Source organism: Myxocyprinus asiaticus, chromosome 9 (assembly GCF_019703515.2).
Source record: "Myxocyprinus asiaticus isolate MX2 ecotype Aquarium Trade chromosome 9, UBuf_Myxa_2, whole genome shotgun sequence".
Taxonomy (NCBI): Eukaryota; Metazoa; Chordata; class Actinopteri; order Cypriniformes; family Catostomidae; genus Myxocyprinus; species Myxocyprinus asiaticus.
The window spans coordinates 9,852,178-9,877,262 of NC_059352.1; the positions used below are offsets into that span (position 1 = coordinate 9,852,178).

At 38.2% G+C, this 25,085-nt stretch overlaps 1 protein-coding gene across 3 annotated transcripts in view; it reads left to right on the forward strand.

Annotated features, from left to right (window-relative positions):
* LOC127445926 (membrane-associated guanylate kinase, WW and PDZ domain-containing protein 3-like) overlaps positions 1–25,085 on the forward strand; it is a 191,530-nt gene that overhangs the window by 156,067 nt on the left and 10,378 nt on the right. For all 3 annotated transcript variants that reach the window (XM_051706429.1, XM_051706430.1, XM_051706431.1), the window contains exons 5-15: positions 51–237; positions 3,281–3,360; positions 6,367–6,424; positions 7,419–7,531; positions 17,639–17,833; positions 18,465–19,082; positions 19,895–19,926; positions 23,193–23,352; positions 24,318–24,427; positions 24,548–24,740; positions 24,853–25,032. In XM_051706429.1, the coding sequence (XP_051562389.1) occupies positions 51–237; positions 3,281–3,360; positions 6,367–6,424; positions 7,419–7,531; positions 17,639–17,833; positions 18,465–19,082; positions 19,895–19,926; positions 23,193–23,352; positions 24,318–24,427; positions 24,548–24,740; positions 24,853–25,032 (1,926 nt within the window). The remainder of the gene's footprint in view (positions 1–50; positions 238–3,280; positions 3,361–6,366; positions 6,425–7,418; positions 7,532–17,638; positions 17,834–18,464; positions 19,083–19,894; positions 19,927–23,192; positions 23,353–24,317; positions 24,428–24,547; positions 24,741–24,852; positions 25,033–25,085) is intronic.

Below are 25,085 nucleotides of genomic sequence, written 5' to 3' on the forward strand. Positions count from 1 at the left end.
TCCCCTGCCTGAATTTTGAATTGTACATTTAACTTTCTTTCTGTCTGTAGAGAGGACAGAGGAGTGGAGGAAAGCCGTGCCCAGCTACACTCAGTCCAGTGGTGGAGGCAGTGCTGGTGGCAGTGGAACATTGGAACTTCGCACCTGGAGCTCTTTACCCAGAGACGACAGTCTGGAACCTCTGCCGTACAACTGGGAAATGGCTTACACGGAGACTGGCATGGTCTACTTCATAGAGTGAGTGTGTGTGGTCGTGAGAAGAGAGATGTTCTCACTGTATGAGAGCTCCATAATTGACATGCACACAACTTTTGGGCCAATGTCTGTGGATAACTAACAAGGTCTACTTCTAACAATGATAATGTGGATACGTTGGCAGGGAAGAGTGCTTTTAAAAAATATAAATGGGCAAATGTTACTTTAAAGAGCTATTTCTTCTAACTATTCAAAATAACTTTCACTGATGTAACCTAATGTAGTCAGGTTGATTCAGTCGTATTAAATTATGAATATTTTATTATTGTCTAGATCTAATTGTTTATATCAATATCAGACTTTACAATATTAATGTTAATATAATACTAATGTTAACATTAGGAAATGCATTAGGTATCATGGACTAACACTGAACAATATATTTTCTTACAGCATTTATTAATCTTGATTAATGTTCATTTATAAAAATAACATTGTTTATACTTAGTTCATTTTAGTTCACAATACATTAACTAATGTTAACATATACAACATTACATTTTAAAGGGGTCATGAAATGCTCTTTTTTTATAGTTTTATTATCTTCCTTGAGGTTCACTGATAACGTTAGTAAAGGTCATAATTTAGTAATGTATTATCATTTTCCACCCTGTCTCTGGCCCTCTGTCTGAAATGCTCAGTTTTGGCCTAAGCGCCACCTTAAAACTTCAATGTAAACACCCTCTGTTCTGATTGGCTAACATCATGCAGTCCTTCAAATCCAGCCATATTTGAAACTCAGTCTGAAGAGAATGAACAAGCCCTTCAACATTACAAAACTACATTTCAGGGGTTACACATAATGCACATCCAACACATTGTATCCGAATATATTAAACTGTTCATCTCAAGCACAACTGTTAACAATCATACCCTGTCTAAAGCGGATGTCAGAGTCACGTCAAAAGCAATAGAACCCATTATAATCAATGATGCTGTCTACCATGGAAGTGTCCATTGTGGCACATCGCGTTGCACTCACATTAAACAGATGTCTCGTTCCATTTTGCGCTGCCAACAACACAAATAACCGGGTTAGAAAGTCTGTCGACGCGCCCGGTTAGACAGCCAAAAGCCATTGTGTCACATCATGCCGTGTCAACGGTGTAAACAGGGTGTCAGCATCATAATTTATGAAACAGTCATGACATTTGAAATATTCATGAATGGAACTGTTTACTTACTGTTTTGCATCAGGTCCAAATGTTCTTTACTGCCTCATCCTTCATCAACAGTTCTTTGGCAAAGCTCGAATTGAAAACATACAATCCACGCTGAAATACGCTGTAGACACATCTACATCCATTTTCCAGTGTCATCCTGCATTGAAATGCACATCGCCGGAAACGCATCTAAACAGTCAAAGACGTCCGTCCAGCGCATGTTTTCATACACCAACACTAAAAAATATTGGCGAAAGAATGCGTCCATGATGCGTTTGAATTCAAAACATCAAAAGGCAGTAGCTGAATGACAGAGAATGGCTTCTGCTCTTCAGAGTTGTAACTTGACACCGTGTCTTTTCAAAGCGGCCCGAGATACATATCAAGTGGTCAAAGACGTCTGTATGTATGTTTAAATACAAAAATAATTTAAAATAGTCCAGATGGTTCCCCTTTGGTGTTCAGGAATATTTAGGCCACAGTAGGCCTTGTTTGTCCTTCTCTCAGTTTACGAACTGAAGCACCAGTGGGCGGGGTCAAGGGTGCGTTGATGTAAAAGTAGACGTTAATGTTTTTGAGCTGTAGAGGCGTTCATGAATGAATGTACCCCTAGTGACATAGGGTAGTCACGGAAGTAGAGAACGAGGTGATTTTGCAGCCTGGTTTCAATAAATGCTTTTATTGCATTGGGGATTAAGTTCTGAGTTCTGAAATTTGCAGTATGGTTTTATAGTATATAGACCACTTATATGTCAAAATGTCAAGGAAAATGTATTCCTCATGACATGACTCCTTTAAAAATGCATTAGTATATGTTGAAATTAACATTAACCAAGATTAATACAGAAAGTGCTGTAAACGTGTTGTTTATATTGTTCATGTTAATTAATGTAGTTAACTAATGTTAATGAATACAACTTAATGTAAAGTTTTTCCATTAGAAAAGTGCAAAATAGAGGCAAGAGGACTTTTGAACCCAATTGTGCCTGTTGTTATTACATTTCCTAATGTGATATGATATAAAACACGGAAAATTACAGGATATTGTTTTCTATGCTTATTTGTTTAGTATTATTTTCATATCAGTAAATGTGGGATTTGACATACTGTATACAACACCACAGGACATTCTTTTGTTTGTTTGAGTTTTGATTTTTCTTTGTTTAGTATGGAAATTTTATATTCAGTCAGTGTTTCAAAATGGTCTTTTATTGCCTAGGGCTTTTTAAGTACCATATTGATGCAGTAGTAGTATACAAAGATATTGTATGTAAATTATGTACTGTATACGAAGGAATTATTTACTGACTTTACATTTGATGCCCAATATTCCAATATTCCATCATTGGCAGATAACATTTTGTTCCCCTCCAGTGCATTGCCAACAGTTTCTATTCAGGTCAAATCTGAAACGCCATCAACACAGTATTCCAACTGCTATTTTCACAAACGGCATGCGTTATCACTTTCTTAACCCGCCTCACTGTTTTCTGATGTTTATCTCACTCTGAAAAAAGTAGTGTTGCTTTTAAAAGTCAACAGTGTAGCTGTCAGAGCGAAAAATAAATATAGCTCACAGTGTGGCCTAGATGCTCTTTAAAGAACAGAGTCAAAGTTATGTTTGTGTGTGTCTGTATGTGTGTGCGTTCGGGGGTCGGCATCATAAATATTTTAGCATTTCCAAACATTTTTCAGTGTAGTATTTGAGTTTCGGTTATAGGCCTCATAACTGTGGGCCATTGAAAATATCCCCCACTTTGGTCTACCAAGACTTTATAATGTGGCATTGTGACTTTTGCTGGATTTTCTCATTTGTGTTCTTTTTTTCTTGTTTTTTTTTGTTTTGTTTGCTTGTTCCTTAGTCACAACACAAAGTCGACTACATGGTTGGACCCCCGTCTGGTCAAGAAAGCCAAGCCTCCCGAAAAGTGTGAGGATGGAGGTAAATTGTTGCATAAACACACATAAACACAAAATTGTAAACATTTAGCCACATATAAACAAATGCACTGCTGCATAAACACATACATGCATAAACAAATATCAGCTGACTTGCATTCAAACAGATGTATGTGCACTTCCAAATACACACACAGTGGGCATGATTTCATAAGCTCATCTGAAGGCAGTCACTTCATCTAGCCTTTTCATTTCCTTGTAATACACACACGTTCACACACACATGAGTGCACACAATATCTTACAAAATGTGGCTGCATCGCTCTTTTAAGAGTGTTTTAAAGCGCTGTGCTATATGCTCACTGGAGCACAATACTTTTGTGTGTGTGACTGTGTGTGTTTAAAGTTCTGTGTAGCGTGAACAGCTCTTTTTTTCTCCTCATTAGTTCATCAGGGCATAATGTTAGTACGGCAGAGGGGAACACACACTTGTACACACAACAGTTAACACTGCCTGCTTATTTGACTGTTTCAGCTCAAAACATGCCATCTTTAGTACTGTACCACACATAAAACAGCCAGTGAATATATTCCTGTTAAAACCTGAAAAATGGTCTTATATGTATTTCATATGCATTCTTTTATTGATTATTTTGATATATTTGTTCATGTTTATAGCCTTTATCAGTTCATAATATGTAAATCTTTACTATCAATATCGATGAACATTAAAGTAGCAAAATTATTCTTTTATTCTATTTGGACGTATTAATGTACCTTACTTTAAAGGGGTCATATCCTACATTTCTGATCATTTTATTTTTCCTCCCTGAAATCCATTTATGCTGTATCAGTCAATGTTACTTGCAACAAAATTGTAATTTATGTTTTCATAACCATTTTCTACGCTCTCTTTGACCCTTAGAATTATCCAGGGTTGCTACTGTACCTCTAAGACTTCTAAATCTAAATGACCTCTATGATTGCTAAGTTCTGAAAATGTTCATGTTTTTCGTTACGACACCTTCAAAATGTAGTAACATGCTTTGTTTAATGATGTTGGTGCAATCAGAAGTACATTTATATTTTGTCATTTAGCAGTCACTTTTATCCAAATCTACTTACAAAATGAGAAACATAAGCAATTCATCATACAAATGCCACCAATATCTGAAGTATGCCACTGATAAGTTCTAATCATAGCAGGAGTGTTACAGAGTTTAGAGAAGAAGAAAGAAACAGACACAAAGTTTTTTTTTTTATAAATATAGAATGCAAGTGCCTTATGTTTTCGTTCTATATATACATATAGGCCTATTTACTGTGTGTGTGTGTGTGTGTGTGTGTGTGTGTGTGTGTGTGTGTGTGTGTGTGTGTGTATATATATATATATATATATATATATATATATATATATATATATATATATATATATATATATATATATATATATATATATATATACACACACACACCGATCAGCCACAACTTTAAAACCACCTGCCTTATATTATGTACGTCTCCCTCGTGCTGCCAAAACAGTGCCAACCCGCATCTCAGAATAGTTGTCTGATTTACCATAGACTTTGTCAGTTCGAACCTACCCTTTGTCTTGCCATTCCCTGTTGACCTCTCTCATCAACAAGGCATTTCCATCCACAGAACTGCCACTCACTGGATGTTTTTTGTTTTTGGCACCATTTGGAGTAAATTCTAGAGATTGTTTTGCATGAAAATCCCAGGAGATCAGCAGTTACAGAAATACTCAAACCAGCCCATCTGGCACCAACAGTCATCCATGCGATTATCTAATCAGCCAATCGTGTGGCAGCAGTGCAGTGCATAAAATCATGCAGATACATGTCAGGAGCTTCAGTTAATGTTCACATCAACCATCACAATAATGTGATCTTTTTTTTTTTTTTTTTTTTTTTAATTTGAAATGCCCAGTTCCCAATGTGCTTTTAAGTCCTCATGGTCGCGTAGTGATTCGCCTCAGTCTGGGTGGCGGAGGATGAATCCCAGTTGCCTCCGCGTCTGAGACCGTCAACCCGTGCATCTTATCACGTGGCTTGTTGAGCGCGTTGCCACAGAGACATAGCGCGTGTGGAGGCTTCACGCCATCCACCGCAGCAACCACGCTCAACTCACCACGCGCCCCACCGAGAACGAACCACATTATAGCGACCACGAGGAGTTTACCCCATGTGACTCTACCCTCCCTAGCAACTGGGCCAATTTGGTTGCTTAGGAGACCTGGTTGGAGTCACTCAGCACGCCCTGGGATTCGAACTAGCGAGCTAGCGAACTCCAGGGGTGTTAGCCAGAAATAATGTGATCTTAGTGACTTGGACCGTGGCAAGATTGTTGGTGCCAGATGGGCTGGTTTGTGTATTTCTATAACTGCTGATCTCCTGGGATTTTCACACACAACAGTCTCTAGAATTTACTCCGAATGGTGCCAAAAACATCCAGTGAGCGGCAGTTCTGTGGATGAGGTCAATAGAGAATCGCCAGACTGGTTCTAACTGACTAACTAACTAACTCAGATGACCGCTCTGTACAATTGTAGTGATAAGAATAGCATCTCAGAATGCTAAAAAAAAAAAAAAAAAAACTATCGGAAACTAATGCCATAGATTTTGCCGATAACCGATAGCTCCAAAAAGCAACTATCGGTACCGATTAATATATCTACCACTAGACTCTACCACTAATATATACACTTTATATCTCAAATTGATCTTAAATCTCAAATTGTGCACTTTACTATCAATATAGATGAACACTGATGTAGCAAAATTATTATTTGCTTCTATTTGGACATATTAATACTTCAATGCTGTCCTTCCTTACTTTAAAGAGGTCATGTCCTACATTTTTATCATTTTATTTTTCCTCCCTGAAGTCCATTTAGATCAAAGTGACTTACAAAATGAAGGTATAACAACATGTTAAAGTATATTGTGTTTGCATGTGTGTGTTAGACAGTATACATGTGTATTTGCATTTAAACATGAACGCAATGTTTTTATTTCCTTAACATCAGAACTTCCATATGGTTGGGAGGAGATTGATGACCCACAGTATGGCACATATTATGTTGAGTAAGTCATATACAGTATATTGTGTGGATGTGTATAAATCTGTATGTCTTTTTTGTGAGTACATGACTCTATTTCAAAACCTAGTGAGCTGCTTACCTAGAAAGCATTTTAAGGCATCATAGGCATGCTCACTATGAATCTGCCTTGGGGGCCGTTCACACATAAAGCATTCTTGTATTCATTTATACTGTTTTTTTTTTGTTTGTTTGTTTTTTCTCCCCTTTTCTCCCCAATTTGGAATGTGCAATGTGCTCTAAATCCTCGTGGTGGCATAGTGCCTCCCCTTAATCTGGGTGGTGGAGGATGAATCTCAGTTGCCTGTGACGTCAATTCACACATCTTATTACGTGGCTTGTTGAGTGCGTTACCGCGTGTGGAGGCTTCACGCTATTCTCTGCGGCATCCACGCACAACTCACCACGCGCCCCACTGAGAGTGAGAACCACATTATAGCAACCATGAGGAGGTTACCCCATGTGATTCTACCCTCCCTAGTTACCGGGCAAATTTGGTTGCTTAGGAGACCTAGCTTGAGTCACTCAGCACACCCTGGATTCGAACTCGTGACTCCAGGGGTTTTAGTCAGCATCTTTACTCGCTGAGCTACCCAGGTCCCCCATTTATACTGTTTTTTGATTGTTTTTCAATGAAAATGTGTGCTAGATGGACGTCTTTGACCATTGCGGCATGTTTTGTGTCATGAGTGCTGCAATTTTCAGAGGCCTTGTCAAGTTAAAAGAAGATCAGCCTTTCATAACCCATCGCCTGCAAGACATCTATATTCTGTTCCATTCCACTGTCCTGTGCTTTGCTAGTTGTTTTTGAACATAATAACGTACTGTGTACTGTGTGAACGGCCCCTTTAGGAGGTAGCTGCCTAACTAAGACAGCAAGGCCACTCACTTTGTTTGGGTTGTTTGTGCATTTGGTCACTTGGGCTGTTTGTTAAAGTTTTTATTTTATTTTATTTTTTTTCAAACTTCTGTCTTTTCAGTCACATAAACCAGAGAACCCAGTTTGAGAATCCAGTTCTAGAAGCCAAGAGAAAACTTGGTTTGGACACTGCTGTTGCAACTCAAAACCAACAGAGGACAGCACCTCCTCCAGGTACAAATACAGTAAATTACACCTTCTCTAACTCAAGCTGATTTTATGAGTTTATCAGGGAACAGCGAAGACACAGCATGTCAGAGCTTCCCAACAGTTGCCCAGTCACAAAAGTCACAAACACATGCCCTCGCTGTTTAAATGAGAGTGTGTGTGTGTGTGTGTGTGTGTGTGTGTGTGAAAGAGAAAAGAAGGGGACAGAAAGATAAGATTAAAGAACAGTGAGTCCTCTGCCATTCTCAATATAATAAATTAAAGATTCTTCCATTACACTGGATGCATTATAGATACATGTGCGTATATGAGAGAGCATAAAAATCAGAAAGAGTGAGTGCTGTTTTAGGGTGGATGAGTGGTGAGTATAAATGTTATAGAGATTGCTTTCCAGTGCATCACAGACTGCATTAACATAAAAGAGAACATTAACATCTATCATGCATTAACATTCTCTCTTTGATCAGAGCCACTCTAAAACATGAATTTCCTTCTTTACATACACTCCATATATTCTGTTATTTCCGGAAACAATGGCTACATTCACACAGCAGATGAATAAGTTGTCTGACTATGTAAACACACGCTGGATGGTAATCTTTGACCGCTGCGCCTTGTCTCGTCGTTTTCTTTTCAGTGGCACGCACAGGAGCGCCATAGTTTTTAGAAGCCCTGTCAAGTTTTAGAAATGCATCTCGAAACACCTGCGTTCTTTTTAATTTGTTGCGCTGTTTCTAGCTTTTTTTTCCCTTTTTTTCTTTTTTTTTTTTTTTTTTGCGCAAGAATGCATTCAGTCTGAACGGCCCCTTAAGGATAGTTTATACTTACTGGGCAAAACATCTTCTTTTAGTTCCCCTTAAAATGATGATGAGATGCAGTGATTTTTTTTTCTGCCTAGGTGTTTATTTGATGATATTTCCTGTTTGCACACATTCCCAAGTGTATCTGTCTGCATCCCGTAAGAGGACAAGGAACACCCCCTACACAACACGCCCACTCCAAGTAACGCCCCCATTTAGATCATAAAGCAATCACACATATTATTAAATTGAAGATATAAATGGTGACATTAAACATATCTCTGTTCTGTTTTTTCCAGTTTGCTCACAAGCTAACCGGTTAGCCTATTAGCTAGCATATGCTAGTGTGATGCTCCTGTTCTACCCGCTCCGTACAGGACTTGAACTGGCATCTCCGGCATGGGAGGCGGGTGCGCTAACAAGGAGGCTAAAGCCTCTAGCGTCAGTTGCTAGTGCACCTCTTGAGGTCAAGAGAGTGAGGTTTATACATATTGCACAACTATCTGTCAGCTGGCCACCGTTACACTCACCCCCCTAAACCTCACTCCCATCAGGGTCACGGCACCATTGTGACGCTCCTGTTCTACCCGCTCCGTATGGGACTCAAACCGGCGTCTCCGGCATGGGAGGCGTGTGCGCTAACAAGGAGGCTAAAAGCTACAGCCTCTAACGTCAGTCGCTAGTGCACCTCTTGAGGTCAGGAGAGTGAGGTTTATACACATTGCACAGCTATCTATCATCTGACCACCGTTACACTAGCTTCTTCTCCTAGTCATTTTCATCACATTTCTACTCACTGTCACCACCTACTGATCCGGCGGTATGATTGTAATCAGTGGAACTTTTAAGTTGCGGTATATTTAATAATTTTACAAACATTACACAACAAACGCGGTGTATGAATGTGACATCTAACTGTTGCAAGACTTTAGCATTTCACTCGTTATTTGAAGGGGGCATAACTTGTATTAGGCGTGCCTTGTGGTGAAGTCTTGCAGGATGCAGACAGACCCTTCTCAAAGTTCTTGACAGAGGATAGTGGTTTTCAACCTTTTTTTGATGAACGCCCCCCTACTTTATTCCCTTACACATCATGAATGTGAGACCAAACCTTGCGTTTCTTGAATTCAAGCAGATGGAGGGCTATAACTGGGGCCTATAAAATGAAAATGCGAAGACTGAAACTAATAATACAATTGATGATGTTAATATATTTTTCATTTGCCATTTTGAAAATTTGTATTTATTCATTAATTATTTCTTTTTATAGTTTTAACAGTGGTATTTGTAACAAGACCATAGTAAACACATGGAAGCATGGATCTTCTTCACTACCATGGTTAGATGTAACACGATTTCTATAAAACATTGCATTTTTGTAATTATAAACAGTAGACCTATTCTAAACAAATGTAAAAACAATAAATATAAATATTTATAAGTTGTAACAAAAATGTATTATATTCCCTCACTCCCTAATTTAGCCCATGACAAATTTAATAGAGCTTAAGTAGTGATATGATAATATTTATTATCAATCTATTGATGCCTAAAGTACAGTTAGTGTTACTATAGTAAATTCAAGGGTGGTGATGTAGAATTATGTGCCGAATTCAAATGGTTCCCACTTCTTGCGCCTTGCTTCTCACTGATTCGTGCTCGAGCTTTAAGAGCTTTGCGCTTGCGCTGCTCTGTCCATTGAGCCGCATCTATCTACAGATCCATACAGGTGCATTAGCCGAGGTTGTGCCTCCACCTGTGTATTTGATGCTGCTAAACCAGATACTTCAGATGCGTCGCTAGACTTCAAAATCAGATGAACCGTACAAATGTGTACTAACCCGTATAATTGAGAACCAACTGATATACTCCAAGTCTCGATAAACATTTTTATGCAAAGAGGAACTTGACGATAGATTTGATTATTTTGACTGATAAATGCCCCCCATTTGTAACCTAACGCCCCCTTTCTACTAATTTGCTCTCAGCACCCCCTGGCATCTTGGAACACCCCCTGGGGGGTGGTATCGCCCCCCGTTGAGAACCCCTGACCTAGGAGAACTTGGCTAGACGAAGAGCGTTTATAATTGGTTCAAACTAATCATGGGTGTGGTTTGGACGTGACATTTTATTATTTACAATTGCGTGTGCCGGCTGAGGAGTTGTCACCCAGGTTACTATCGTTAAAAATAGATAACTTTGGAGCCCGTCTCTCATTTTTTTTATATGATTTACAACACAAACACCTAGACACCTAGATTGCTTAAGTTTGTCCAGGAGAAAAAAGTTTGCCTTCTGCCATAGTATAAATTAGGCTTTAGAGTGCTAAATACAGTCAGTCATCTGCATTCTATGACCGAAGTGACTCCTTTTCAGTGTTGGGCAAGCTACTCAAACAGAAAAATTTGTTAAGCTAGGCTAAAAGCTACACTTCAGAGAAAGTAGCAAGTTACACTACAAGTTACACAACAAAAGTAACGTGCTATATTTAAGCTACTTCATATATTTTTTTTCAACCAGGTGCATAGAGCATACTGTCATAGATAAGCATCTAAAAGACTTATTCACATAATGTTTATCAAAGCCATGGTACAGCATAGTACAGTATAGTGCAATACAGTATGCAAGTATGCAGTATGGTGCAATATAATATGCATGCTACCTATACAAACCCATGTGTACAAAATGAAAAATCAAAATGTTTAAATTTACAACCTCTACAAACACATACCCATTTGAAAATAATTTCCTTTGCACATTACTGTATAATATACTATTCCTCTTATCTTGTAATTCTGTGTCTTGCTGTTGTATTTCTGTATGTACTGGAAGCTTCTGATCAGAGGTGTGTGAGCACCTGTGTGTGTGTGAGCTGTTAGAGTGTGTGAGCACATCTGGGCAATAACAATGTGATATCTGATGGTAATACCATGGTACTTTGAGATACAATTACCATATTTATGTACTATTCTGTATTTACATGGTGCGTTAAAGTACTTCAAAGAATACCATGGTACTACCATGGTAATTTGATATGATTATCACATTCATATACACTTGATTGTGCATGGTGCGTTAAGGTAATTCAAAGAATACCATGGTACTACTTTAGTACTTCACTTTACCTTATTCATATACCACTGTATAAACATGGTGCTCCCAGGTAATGGTACATGTCTAAAAAATATGGTAATGCCATGGTACTTTTTTTAATATATATTTTTGTGTAGGCTACTGTGTCTTTTGATACTCTATTGGTGGTAAAATCTTTACCTGCAGTGCCATTCAATCTGTACATATGTTGAACTTAATAAAGACCTTTTTCATCATTGACGAACGATAGAATGCATTTGCAGGTTTGGTTTCCATCAATTGTAGATCCACTGTAACTAGCATTATCTTTATTTTCCATATTTTGTGAGAGCACGCACCAAATGATTCAGCAGCACGTGCGTGAGCTTTCTGAGTCATTTAGATTGAATCGCGAACTGATTCAGACCGCTTTGCTATAGAGCTGTTCAGCCATGACGTCAATTTGTAGGTGAACCCGGAAGTCTAATTCGCCATGGGATCCCTCTGGATTTTCCTATTGGTTTTTATAATGTTTTATTTTTTTTTACTTATTTGTAAAATAAGGTCTGTGGTAAACATTACATGACGATATGTGGACGTTTTGTTTGACAACATAAATTACTCGCAGTCATACCTCAAACATAAATTTTGAAGCCACCGTGTGTTTTTTTAAAAAAAGTATGTAATTCAATACTGCTTCAAAATTTCCGTTTGAGGTATGACTGTGACGTCCACGTATCGTCAAGTAATGCTTACCACAGATCTTATTTTTCCTCATAAATTCAAAAACTCCATTATAAAAACCCATAGGAAAATCCAGAGGGAACCCATGGCAAATTCTCTTCCAGGTTTTTGGACTAAAATCCGAACAGCACTATAACGTGTGACCAATTAATTGTAAAGAACCGACTCAGATGAGCGATTCATTTGTGAGGCGGACATCTTTAGTTCTGACTCAAAAAAGTGGTGTAGCTTTTGTCAAATAGTAAACACTCATGTGTGATGTATGATGTAGCAGTGTAGCTTTTGTCAAAGCTATGCACTACCAAATGAAAAATATAGTTTTGCTTCTGAAAAGCTACTTGATTTAAAAATTAGCGAATCTACCACCTCGCTTTTTGTAGCGAAGCTACTGCCCATCAGTGTTAATTACTATATAAAATTATTATAATATTACTATTAAAAAGTGCCATGTCAGTTTCTTTTGGAAGTCAAAATCCTTGATATTTTGAAGTTTTTTACTTAACTGTCTCTATGGTAGCACGCGTTATTCACGGCTACCTCAAGAATAGGACAGGGGCTTGACTTTGGTTATTCGTTAACGGAGACAATCGAGCCACTACTTTTCAGTCGTTATTTGCTCAGTCTTCTCTTGAAGTAAGTCAGCCTCAGTTCTTTCCCTGTGCTATATGCCTGTATGTTCTTATACTTTGAGATTTTTTTGACTTCTGGAATTTTTCCCTTATTTTAGTGACCCTCCATGTGGATTATATACCTTTGTTGAAGTTTTGGAATTGCCTTTTCCCCTAAAACTGATTTGTGCCTTTGTATCTCCTGTTGGATTAACTTTTGTGTTCAGTAAAGACAGCCCTTTGAACTACACACTGTTTCCAGCCTTGTGTCTGCATTTGGGTGCAAGACCAGAAGTGTCTCCAGTAGCTCAGAGGATAAGACTGCAATCCTTTCATGCTAGAGACCTGGGTTCAAGCCTCAACTTGGGCACACCCTTACTGATTCAGCAATAGTTTGAAATTAAAAAAAATGGTTCATTAGAGTCATATTTGTCTGTGAACCAGAATACACTGTTCACAGTGTATGTTTTAGCAATTTTTGCATGCAGCCAGGGAAAATAACAATAGCAAGACATGTTGACTATTTATTCTTTGTATTAAGCGATAGCCAGTCTTTTTATTTCATCACATTCATTTCAGATGCACACTCAGGTAATGATTTATTTTGTAGTTGCACTGTAATTATAGAAGCACAAGAAACACTGCCACTGTCCATTCAGGCCAATAAATCCATATTTACTGAAATTAACTAAAGTTATCAAGAGAGAGAAGAAGGCAGAGATGATAGAAACAGCAGGAGAGAGGATGACACATCAATCTGAGCACTATGATTGGATGGAGCCCAGTGAAACAGAACCTCTATTCAGTCATTAGGGGTTGAAGGAAGGTCAAAGGGAAAAAGTACATTTTATTTGCTTTACTGAAACGGACAGTTACCATGGCAGTGGTGAGACGGCAGCACCCAACTAGCTTGTACAACCATGTGATGAATTCACACTTCAAAATTTATTTGAAGTCATTGCATTAGATAACAAAATATCAAACCAAGTGGCATTGGTAAAGAAAATCTACATCTCTTTGCAGAACTAACTTTTCTAGCCATTTTTGTATTTACAACTTTTAACCAACTGGTTCCAAGCTCATTTTTAGTGCATATATGAAATCAGAGCATCTGCAGGTGTATCATTATCGACATACAGTGGGTATCCATTCAGAATAGGCTTTCTATCACCACGATCACCACGTGAATAAGTCATTAGCAGCTCTAACCCCTTAAGGGGCGCTATAACCATTGAATTTAAACAGGCCAGAGCTGAATGCCCCAAAGCTCTTTTTCCCAACATATCGACCATTAAGTTGGAGGTGGTAAGGACAAGTTAAGCTTGTTTTGCCAACCGCCATAAAAGAGAAGAAAAAGAGGAGGATAAACATGTAAACATGTTCAAGTAAGTTCCACAAATTTTGTTCAAAATTTCTTAATAAATTCTTTGATTGAACACTGGAGACCCGAGTTTGAGTTTGTGTCTGGCTCACGTCATTTGCAGATCAAATCTCCCCATCATTTCCTGTCCTTTCTCTACCCTCCTGTCAATATAAATGGCAAAAACGCAATGTTTTGACAGGCCTTCCTCTCTGTAATAGAGATTCACAGCTGTCATTAAAGCAGATGCAATTGAGACTGTTTACAAAAGCACATTTTCTCTCCCTCACGACACACACACTGGCTCAGACACACACAATTCGCTTTCACATACACAATCACTCAAAGACTCGCACTTAATACTCAAGCTTCTTTTAGCTCAGTGCGATTCTTCATTTATTTTTCAGAGATATAATAGCTCATTAAAACTGTGATCCTTAATGTCTTCTAGACTTCTCCATTGATTTGTGATACACCCTCTCTTAGATATTGACTGTCCCATATTACATTGCAGACTGTTTCAATCTTTCCTTAAATAAGGTCCAGAAATTTGAGTCAGAACAGTCATGGGCATAAAACACAACTAGCTTCCCCTAAAAGTTTTACTGACAACAGTGGAAATTTAGCTCTACACCCTAGTGTTGAACGAGTTTGATCCTGTTTTGTGTGGTTTTTGTATTGTCTAATATTAGGAATATAAGTAAGATGTAAGCATTGAACCTAAGAATCAAAATTGATTTTTTTTTTTTGCCACTGCACCCCCTAAAAATGTACTAAATAAACTTTTAACAGATAATACAGATTTAAAATTTGCTGCCAAATCTCTTCTGGGAAAATGGACTAAACATTTTGATAACCTCATCTCCTGCTGATGGGTGTATACCATGGTTGTTTTTGTTCAAAAAATGCTCTGTACAAAGAGACATTTTAGACAATTTTCATCTTTTCTAACAGGAAGAAAATAAATTTGGGTCAGAACAGTCAAGAACGTGAAAAACAGCCAGCTTCCCCTAAAACCTTTAATTAAAACAGTGGAAAGTTTGCTCCACTCCCTAGTGTTGAAATGATTTAATGTTTTGTTTGGTTTTATGAATGTTGTCGAATATTTAGGATGTAAGTGTTGTCATCACTCTGTCCTCTTGGGATCCCACAAGACGGCATTATATTTGTTGCTAACAATGAATGTTCTTGTTTGCGTTGAGAGAGAGAGAGAGAGAGAGAGAGAGAGAGAGAGAGTAATTAAAGGTTTTGTTTACTACTCCAGATGTTTGTAATGACTTGCTGTTTTAATTACTTTTTAGTTAAACGTACAAAAGACAACTCTGAACTTCTATGGAATCTCTTCATAAACAGGGATATTGGCTCTATTTTCATGACTGCGCTAGGCGCATCGCAACACCCCATGACCGTGCGCAACATCTTATCTAATTTTCTTGAGAGCACTAATTCTAAGCGCAATTTTATGCCAGCACAAAAGGCAAGTGGTCGTGCGTGGGAGTGTTTGCGCTATCTGTGGGCATACACGCGCAAACTGTGGTTTGTATTGCATGTTAATGAAGTGCAAGGCGCAATTTGCTAACTTCCTGAGAAATAGATCATTGCGTTAAGAAGTTTCAGAAACCACGTTTTTTTCAGTGCAAAGTCTAAACTCAGTTCCTGCCTTTGTAGTTTGGAGATTCCACCAGCAGGTTGTAATAAAGTTACAAACTCTGAAAATATAATGGAAGGTCAAATTATATCCCTTACAATCACTGCTGTAGCCATTTTATGAAACAAAAATTTAGAAATTTATGTTAAACTTTCTAGAGATCATGGTTTATTTTTCAATTATTATTATTATTATTATGTTTATATTTACAATTGTATTTATGATCTAATTTGAGTGATTTTAAAGTCACTGCAAAAGGGTGGTTATATAGGAATTTTTGACATCTTCGTTATTTTGATTATATTTTCATTGTGTAATCTAAATTTAGAAATATTTTTGGTTTAAGTTTTTTGTGTTTCAATAAGGGATTTACATTTTTAAAGCCAAATCGACCGGTAGAAGTGAAGTGCATGCAAAAATCCACTGCCTAACCTAAAGGCCAAATCACTGTTAATACTAGCCATGATTTGTGTGTCACTTGATCGATATGAATAATACAACTTACATTATCTGTGATTAATGGAGCCTACCTGCAAATCCTGACAAGAACCCAATTTTTTATGCATTTTAAAGGAGCATGAAATTGTCATAGAAATATGCCTGACATTCAACATAGTGAATGTGTTAATGCACAAAATAACATAAGTACATATTTATATTCTTCTAATTCAATGCATACAGCCTATTTAAACTACAAACTTCTTATGAATGTGCTGTCTTTGTTTATATCACTGGTGCTTGTGTAACCAGTCCTACTTGACTTAAGGGATCCAAGCGGGATTCAAACCCGGGGTCTCCAGCATGGTAGGCGGGCATGCTAATGAGGAGGCTAAAGGTTACAGCCTCTAGCGTCAGTCGCTAGTGTGCCTCTTGAGACCAGAGGAGTGAGGTTTACACGCTGTATAGCTACCTACCAGCTGGCTATCGTTACACTCACCCCCCCAAAACCTCACTCCCGTCCGGGTCATGGCACTACTGTAACCGGTCCTACTCGACTCGCGCCGAGTGGGATTTGAACCGGGGTCTCTGGCATGGGAGGCGGTTACGTTAACAAGGAGGCTAAAGACTACAGCCTCTAGTGTCAGTTGCTAGTGTGCCTCTTGAGGCCAGAGGAGTGAGGTTTACATGCTGCACAGCTACCTACCAGCTGCCTACCATTACACTTGACAGGGAATGGACTGTAAAATAGGACCCCAGGGTGAGATAACCAGAGGAAAATCCTCAGAATTAAATTGCACTTGACCCAGCCCATTATCGCTTTGTATGCGCAATTTCACCAAACCCACTTGCGCCTAGACTTATCACATGCTTGCATGAAAATATAAAAACTTCATGGCCATGCCCATTGACTTTGAGTATATGACTTAACACATAGCGCTGCGCTTAGTGCTCTTAAAATAAGGCCCATTATGTGTTGTTATATCAATATATTTGCATCTGTCAGATAGGTTGAACATTTGTGTTTATAAGCAGGCACTTTTTTGTGTAGGTGGTGCTGAAAAAACTACTCTTATACTGAAAATGGCTGTTAGAAAAAAAAAGTGATAATCTGCTGAAGGAGCAAGGTAATAAACAATTATCTAAATACCTTATGGCTATTTTGCTTCTCAGGTAAATCAGTAAAGGTAGTTTCATGGATCATTAGACATAAAACATGACAAATATACTGAATAAAGACTTGGATTTTACGCAACTAATATATTGCAAACATGAAAAAGTGTATAGATAGAGACAGATAGATAGATAGATAGATCACAATCAATCTCTAATATAGTACACAACCTATCTCTGTCTAGTCATTTTCACACTGTATTTGCTGAAATTGTATATGCAAGTCATCACAGATATTCTGTGTGTTCTTATACCTTTGTCTCTCTTTAGGTGGAGCTGGTGGTACGCCCGGGTTCACAAGGGACCCAGCCCAGCTGAAGGGCGAGCTGTACCACACAGCTCTCAGGAAGAGCCAGCAGGGTTTTGGATTCACCATCATTGGAGGAGATCGACCTGATGAGTTTCTGCAGGTGAAGAATGTTCTTGGAGATGGACCAGCTGCCCAGGACAACAAGATGGCTTCTGGTGAGTGAAAGGCCCAGTTTGATCAAAAAAATGTGAGTGAACACTCTCTTCTTTACAGGTGATTGAAAAGCAATGTCACATAAATAACTTGTCAGTCTAGACAGCTAGTAAGAGGATCAACATTATAAGATAATACATTTACTCCTAAATGTATTTAATGGTGAAGTTAACAGTCATAATTTCTGCAGTTCTGTTTGGTGATGCTAGTGGTACAGAAATTTCACAGTTCACCTATAAAGGTAGTCCCAAAATGTTGGACAAACAGCAATGTTTTAAAATCGCCACTGTCTTTGTAGAAGTCAACCTACAAATGACTTGCTTACAGTTGTCTCTGCATATTAAACTGAGTTCTGACAGTATGTAGTTCGTACAGGATGTTTTTATAGTACAGTGACCTTTTATGTCAAAAGATAAAGGAAAATTTGATTCCTCATGTCATGACCACTGTACCAGTACGAGACAATTGTTGTATTATCTAGGATGAGAAAGAATTGTGGTGATTAAGGAGTGAAAAAATTAGATAAAGGCCAGAGGAATTTGTCAATACTTAATCTAGTGTCCTTCGAAACACAAATGGATTGCAAAGCAGTTCGCCTGTCTTCTCATACTCTTCCCATCCTTCTCATTCAAGGTGACGTTATTGTGGAGATCAACGGCACACTTGTCTTAGGCAAGACCCACGCTGACGTCGTACACATGTTCCAGTGCATCCCCATTAACCAGTACGTTGACATGGTCCTCTGCCGTGGATACTCGCTCCCCCCTGATGTGGACACGGATAGTGAAGACCTCCCCCCTCCTCCCCCTCCCCCAACAGGAGAGATCGTAACTGCCGTACCACTCATCAATGGCCAACCATTGCTGGTCAAAGGTGATGCTCTCCACGGCTCCTCCCAAGAGCTTCACTACGTAACCACAGACTCCAGTGGGCGGCCTGTGGTCGCCGCACTTCCTCCCAACACCGGCGGTGCCAACGATAGGCCCGAAACTGGGATGCTACATCCAGAGCTGGTTACTGTTGCGATCATGAAGGGACCTGGTGGGTTTGGATTCGCCATCGCAGACTGTCCGCTGGGCCAGAAGGTGAAAATGATACTGGATGAGCAGTGGTGCCGTGGTCTGCTCAAAGGAGATGTTATAAAGGAGATTAACAGACAGAACGTGCAGACGCTGAGCCATGCGCAGGTGGTGGATATTTTGAAGGACCTGCCCGTGGGAAGTGAAGTCACTCTGTTGGTGCTGAGAGGAGGTAAGAAAACTGGAGGGTATAGGGGAACATCCCACAGATGCATTAGGGTCCGTTCACAATGAATGCGAGATTCTGAAAAACAGCGAGACATGGCGCAATGGTCAAAGACATCTGTATAGCACATGTTTACATAGGAAAGCAATTGAAAAGCAGTGCAGGCAGACCCCAAAATGCGTTCAGTGTGAAAAAAATTTAGTAAGCAGACTTCATGAGGGTGAGTAAATGATGACAGAGCTTTCATTTTTTGGTGAACTATGCCTATGACCTAGAAAAGAATTCTGGTGCTTTGCTTGAAGGGAAAAGCTAAAAGTCTCCATTTTCCCTTTGTCTTTTTTTCTTGGTTATCTCCCCTATTTTTCAGTAGGTGAGAAATCAGTTCTATTCTTTTCTCCACCTCTTAATTTAGATTTTATCTCTCTGGAGGATTCATCGGTAGTATCCATCACCATCTTCTACTTATGTACATTTATTCTACCCATCTTTAATGGCTGCTGGATGATGCATGTCTCCTGATTAATGCTCTGAATTGGCTCAGAAACGCCCCACTTTAAAGCACTTGAATGACGCAGCCTCTCTGAGTTGCTTTTTAGCTTGATGGATTGAAATGAATTATGTAGCATTGAAACAATGTATTCTCATGCCTTTTATATCTTCGAGAGGCAGTAAACATGCAATGCTGTCTTTGTAATAGGACATGAAACTTTCTATCTCAGTAACGAGTTCTATTTTTTCATCCTGACAATGATGAGTGCCTTTATATATATTTCTTCATCGCTCCTTATTTCTCTCATTTCCTTTCCTTGTGTTTCTAGGTCAGACATCGCCTGTGAAGAGTTTAAGACCTGTGAGTATGATAATAGATTTTAGAGATGATAATGGCCTCATAGACGTGGGGAAATAGCTGATTTTTTTCATTTTCTGCTGATGAAATATATTCTGAATCATAATTAGATCAGTCACATGATCAAAAACAAACTGAGAATCTCAGGCAGTACAACAATGACAAAACTATTAATCATATACCTTATGGTTTACAGTAAATATGGTAGAAGTAGACAATATATCGGTTTGACTTGATATGTGTCGGTAGTTTTTTGTTTTTTTTTCAGTATAGCAGCAACCTCGTAAGGATTTGCTTTATCTAAATCTTTCATCATTCACAATGTTCATCCATATTTTTATCCTCACTTCTAGGGATGTGTTGAAGCCGAATACCTTATTCAGAAAGGCACGAATAATGACTTCAAAACGAATAAGGGATTCGTCCGAATAATATAAAAAATCAAAACTCATTATCCAAAAAGCACAAGGATAAAGCAACATTTTAAATAAATATAGCCAGAATTACAACAAATTTATGAATCCGTGCAGCCAGTATTTCTAAAGTGTAAACCTTATGAATGAAAATGCGCATGTTGTGATTTCAGATCAGATGGGCGCAGTCTTAACTCTGTTTGCGGTCTCTGTTAATTGTGCATGTCTGGAGCTTGTCAAGTGTAACATTAATTAAGATACGACATCATATACACTTTCCATTTCTTGAAATGTCTATGTTAATGTATCACACAATTCACACATGATTCTTATGTACTTATTTATAGCCTAAACCTGAGTGTGATGTTAAATTCCTGACCTGAAGTGATTTAATGTCGGAGCTCATCTTTCCGTCTCCTAAAATTGACCACATTTATATCCACATCAACAATTAAGGTTATTAACTGGTTAAGACTTTATTGTGAAGAAAACGTTGAAATGCTCCATAAAGGTTTAAATGCTCATCTATTAGGAATATTCCTCCATGTAAAACGAAGAAACATGAAACATGCCCAATCTTTTTTCTTCTTCTTTAAACTGTGCTAAATTTGAAAATGTTAAGTGTTCTTGAAATCTGGTAAGGCACTATATAAATTTAACATTATTATTATTATTATTATTATTATTCAACTAAATAATGGTGTCCTATCATACAAAATCCTGATAGACTTACGGGGCTTTCACCTGTTTGTAGGCTATATTGATTTTATTCTAATTTCTTTTAATGTTTGAATTTGTATTTATTATTCACTGCAAAATGTGTGCTTGACATTTCACATTTTGCTTGACACCTCCTGTCTCCAGAATAATGTTATACATGAACAGACGAATGAAAATTCAGTTTCAGGCAGATATTAATATCTGAAATAACAGGAGAAACCACAACAGTTAATGTAGCCCACAAATTCAGCTTCATCTGGTAAGAAAAAAAAGAATGAATTAATATTTTTGTGAATAATTATTGTATAATAATAATAATAATAATAATTATTATTAGGCTGTTATTATGAAAAGGCATATGAAAGGCCTATTTTATTAATAGAAACTATAAATGTAAGAGTAACACTTAAAAATGGTCATTTCATTTAGTTTTGATGCACTTCCGGTTTAAGCCCCGCCCTCACCCAGTTCTATCCGAATACAGAGACAGATACAGATAATTTTGTATATGAACAGATACAGATAATGGCATCGCTGCACACCCCTACTCATTCAGTGCATATTTTGTTATTTTGATTAGTTAACTAAGTGTTGTAAATTGAAGCGAGAGCATTCAAAGAAAATGCCCCATCAGCATATACAAGGTGCCTTAAACTTCATATTTTGTGAATAATAATTAACCTTATTCCTCATTAAACCTCATTTGGTGAAATATATATTCCTAAAACCCTTAATTTGGTAAATATATAGGCTATAACAAGCTTCATTTGGTAAATACTTACATATAGAGAAGTGTAACGGAGCCAAGTCTGTCATTTCAAAATAAGAGTCCTGGGTGTATTTCGGGCTTGTTTATATTTTATGTCTCACGTTATGCACCATATTTAAAATTTCTTCTGATCATTATTGGAATTTTGATTGCACAGTAAGCTGCATTTAGGATTTTATTCATTTTGGACTCTTGTAGCCTCTATCCCTGTGCCTGTCATAGTAAGGAAAGACTAAGAAAACTTTTTAACATTCTATAAATCAATTAAAAAAAAAAAACTATCATCCGATTAATCGGTTATCTGTCTTTTCCACCACCTTTATTGTTGGTATCAGCATAATCTACTATCTGTCAACCTCTAAATTATGGTATGGCCCTTCTCAGGATGACCTATGATATGGGCATATATGTTAATTTCACATATGCAACCAACATTTACATAATCACTCATTATTGGTGGCTGCTAAGGAAAGTATCACGAAAAAATTCCACAGATTTTCATTGAAGGAGGGACTTGAGCTGTATCTAAGGACAAGAATATCTTAGAGACTCTTGGGATGGGCTCTTTTGACTTGGGCCAGTAAGAAACCACCTAGCAACCACATAGCAACACCCTGGCAACCACCCAAAACACCATAGTATTGTGGCTGTGAGTTTTGCATTGGCAAGCACCACTGATTTTCTTCAGAAAATGTACAAAATCTAGACAAAAACTTGAAGCTTCAAAAGAGCAGTGATATGACCAAAAACAAGCTGATTACCTGAGGCGGTGCAATGGCAAAATACAGTCTTCTATATATATATATATATATATATAAACCTTCTTTTTCAGTAATTACAATATGGCCCCTCTCAGGGTCCCAAATACCAAGGATTGTACATGTGTGTGTATATATGTATTCACAAAGCGCACATATGTACAGTCTCTAACATTTACATAATCAGTAATGTAATTTTTGTTTCAAATTCATGTGTTGGGCTTATTTTTCCTATGGGTATCCTGAAAGATAAGATCTTAATCACAATGCTTGTTTATGACGAGTCCCTTCTGTCACAGAGGCTGTTAGATCGATTTTATTTGCATATGGATTATGGGAATCTTCCTTTCCCAGCTAAACAAACCATAAAGGCACAAGCTTCATGTTAATAATTATGTTTCTGTATCTGCTGTTAATTTTTATAGAAAGGCAAAATACACTTAAAATATTGAACCTATATGCATTGGTTGGCATTCCCTGTGGAGATACTGTACAGCCAGTGCAGTGTACAATATATGCTGTTTGTAAGAGTCCATATCTGTGTGCACTCTGCTGGTAGTTTTGTGAAATGATCTTAAAAGCATCTACTCTCCCCTTTTACCCCAACAGAGACATGGAATGAGTGCCAGCACGGAGACTCTGGACCGTTGCCATGACATCATGGTACCCCCAGCTTTGACATATCATTCAAAAACACTGCCATGCACCTCGCCAAAACAAAATGCTTCACTCCACTACAGCAAACCCAAAGCCTTGCCAGAGAGCATAGGTAAGTATGTGCTGAAGTAATGCTGCAAGGAGGAAACTGAGTCACACCACCATGTTGTGGAGTCTGTTTTAGTTGAAGTCCAGTTGGACATAATTAGTTGAATGCTATTATTTACTCACAAATACAGTACCTCATGTTTTTTTAAAACCTGGATGAATTTGTTTCTTCCATCTGTGAAGCACAAAAGGAGGTATTAAGCAGAATATTCAAGCTGTTCTTTTCCATACAATGTAAGTGGATGGTGATTTATACTGTCAGGCTCCAAAAAGAAACAAAAAATACCATGAAAGTAGTCTGTGTGATTCATGTATTATATTCACTGAAATTTAAAGATAAAGTGTGTAGTTTCTGTGCCTCTAGATTCAACTTGTAGAATTGCAAAATTATAATTGACAAACATTAGTACTGCCCCAAACTCACAACGTTGGTTGAGCCAATGTTGCTGTGTCGGGCTAGTCAGGACGCTTAAACAAACATATTTCAGAGAAATCAATCTGCAAACGGCTTAACGTTGAAAATTTTTTAAAAAAAATGTATAACGACTTAAAATTCAGTCTGTTCCTGACACAAAGGTATCGTATGGCCTCAGAAGACTTGGGATATAGCGCATGAGTCGTATGGACTACTTCTATGATATATTGTTATCCTTTTTTAAGCTTCACGGCCTGAATCACCAACCACTGTTGTGGTATGGAAAAGAGCAGCTACTAAATGTCAGCTCTCATGCTCCATGGATAAATAAATAAATAAATCATATGGGTTTTGCATGAAGTGAGTGTGAGTAACTGATGATAGCTTTTTCATTTTTGGGTCAACTATCCGTAAGGACTTAGAATGGCCCTCTGCAATTGAATGGAGCAATTGCTATTATTGGTTTTACACATTATTTGTTATACTAAAAATTATTATGTGGTTTCTTTGTATGAGTTTGTTTACGGTGCCTCCATATAACTGTGGTCTTGTAGGGTCTCTTCCTGCAATACCTCACTGTAAAGAGTTGGATGTGTTCATTAAGAGAGATCAGGAGTCAGGGTTTGGCTTCCGTGTGCTGGGTGGAGAAGGTGCAGAACAGCCAGTGAGTTCACAGTAATCACATTACTGAATAATTATACTCATGCACTGTATTTATGTCATTTATTAGAGGATCGACTTTCTGTCTTGGCTCTAAAACTAGCTATCCGTCTTTTCCCATTAGGTGTATATTGGTGCCATCATTCCCCAGGGCGCGGCAGAGAAAGAGGGCCGTCTGAGGGCCGGAGATGAGCTCATTGGCATTGATGGCATCACGGTTAAAGGGAAATCTCACAAACAAGTTTTGGATCTAATGACCAATGCAGCCCGCAATGGACAAGTGCTCCTCTCTGTTCGCAGGAAGGTCATTTACAGAGGTGAGGCTTTGCAGACTGATAGGGCTTGGACATAAAAACTAACTCTGGAATGTAATTAACTGTCTGAAAAGCTTTCATTAAAGGTCAGTCCATGTAATCTTCTCCACTATAGATTCCTCAGAGGATGTTGGGAGCGGCGCTCTGACCCTTGTGAATGGCTCACCACGGCTTCCACGTATACAGGTGCCAAGCATCAAGGACCAGGAGTCGTTTGATATCACGCTTAATCGTAAAGATAACGAGGGCTTCGGTTTTGTCATTCTGACCTCGAAAAGCAAACCGCCACCTGGAGGTAAGAGCACATGTCGGTGACACAAATTCATTCATGCACGATCCAAAGTTGAT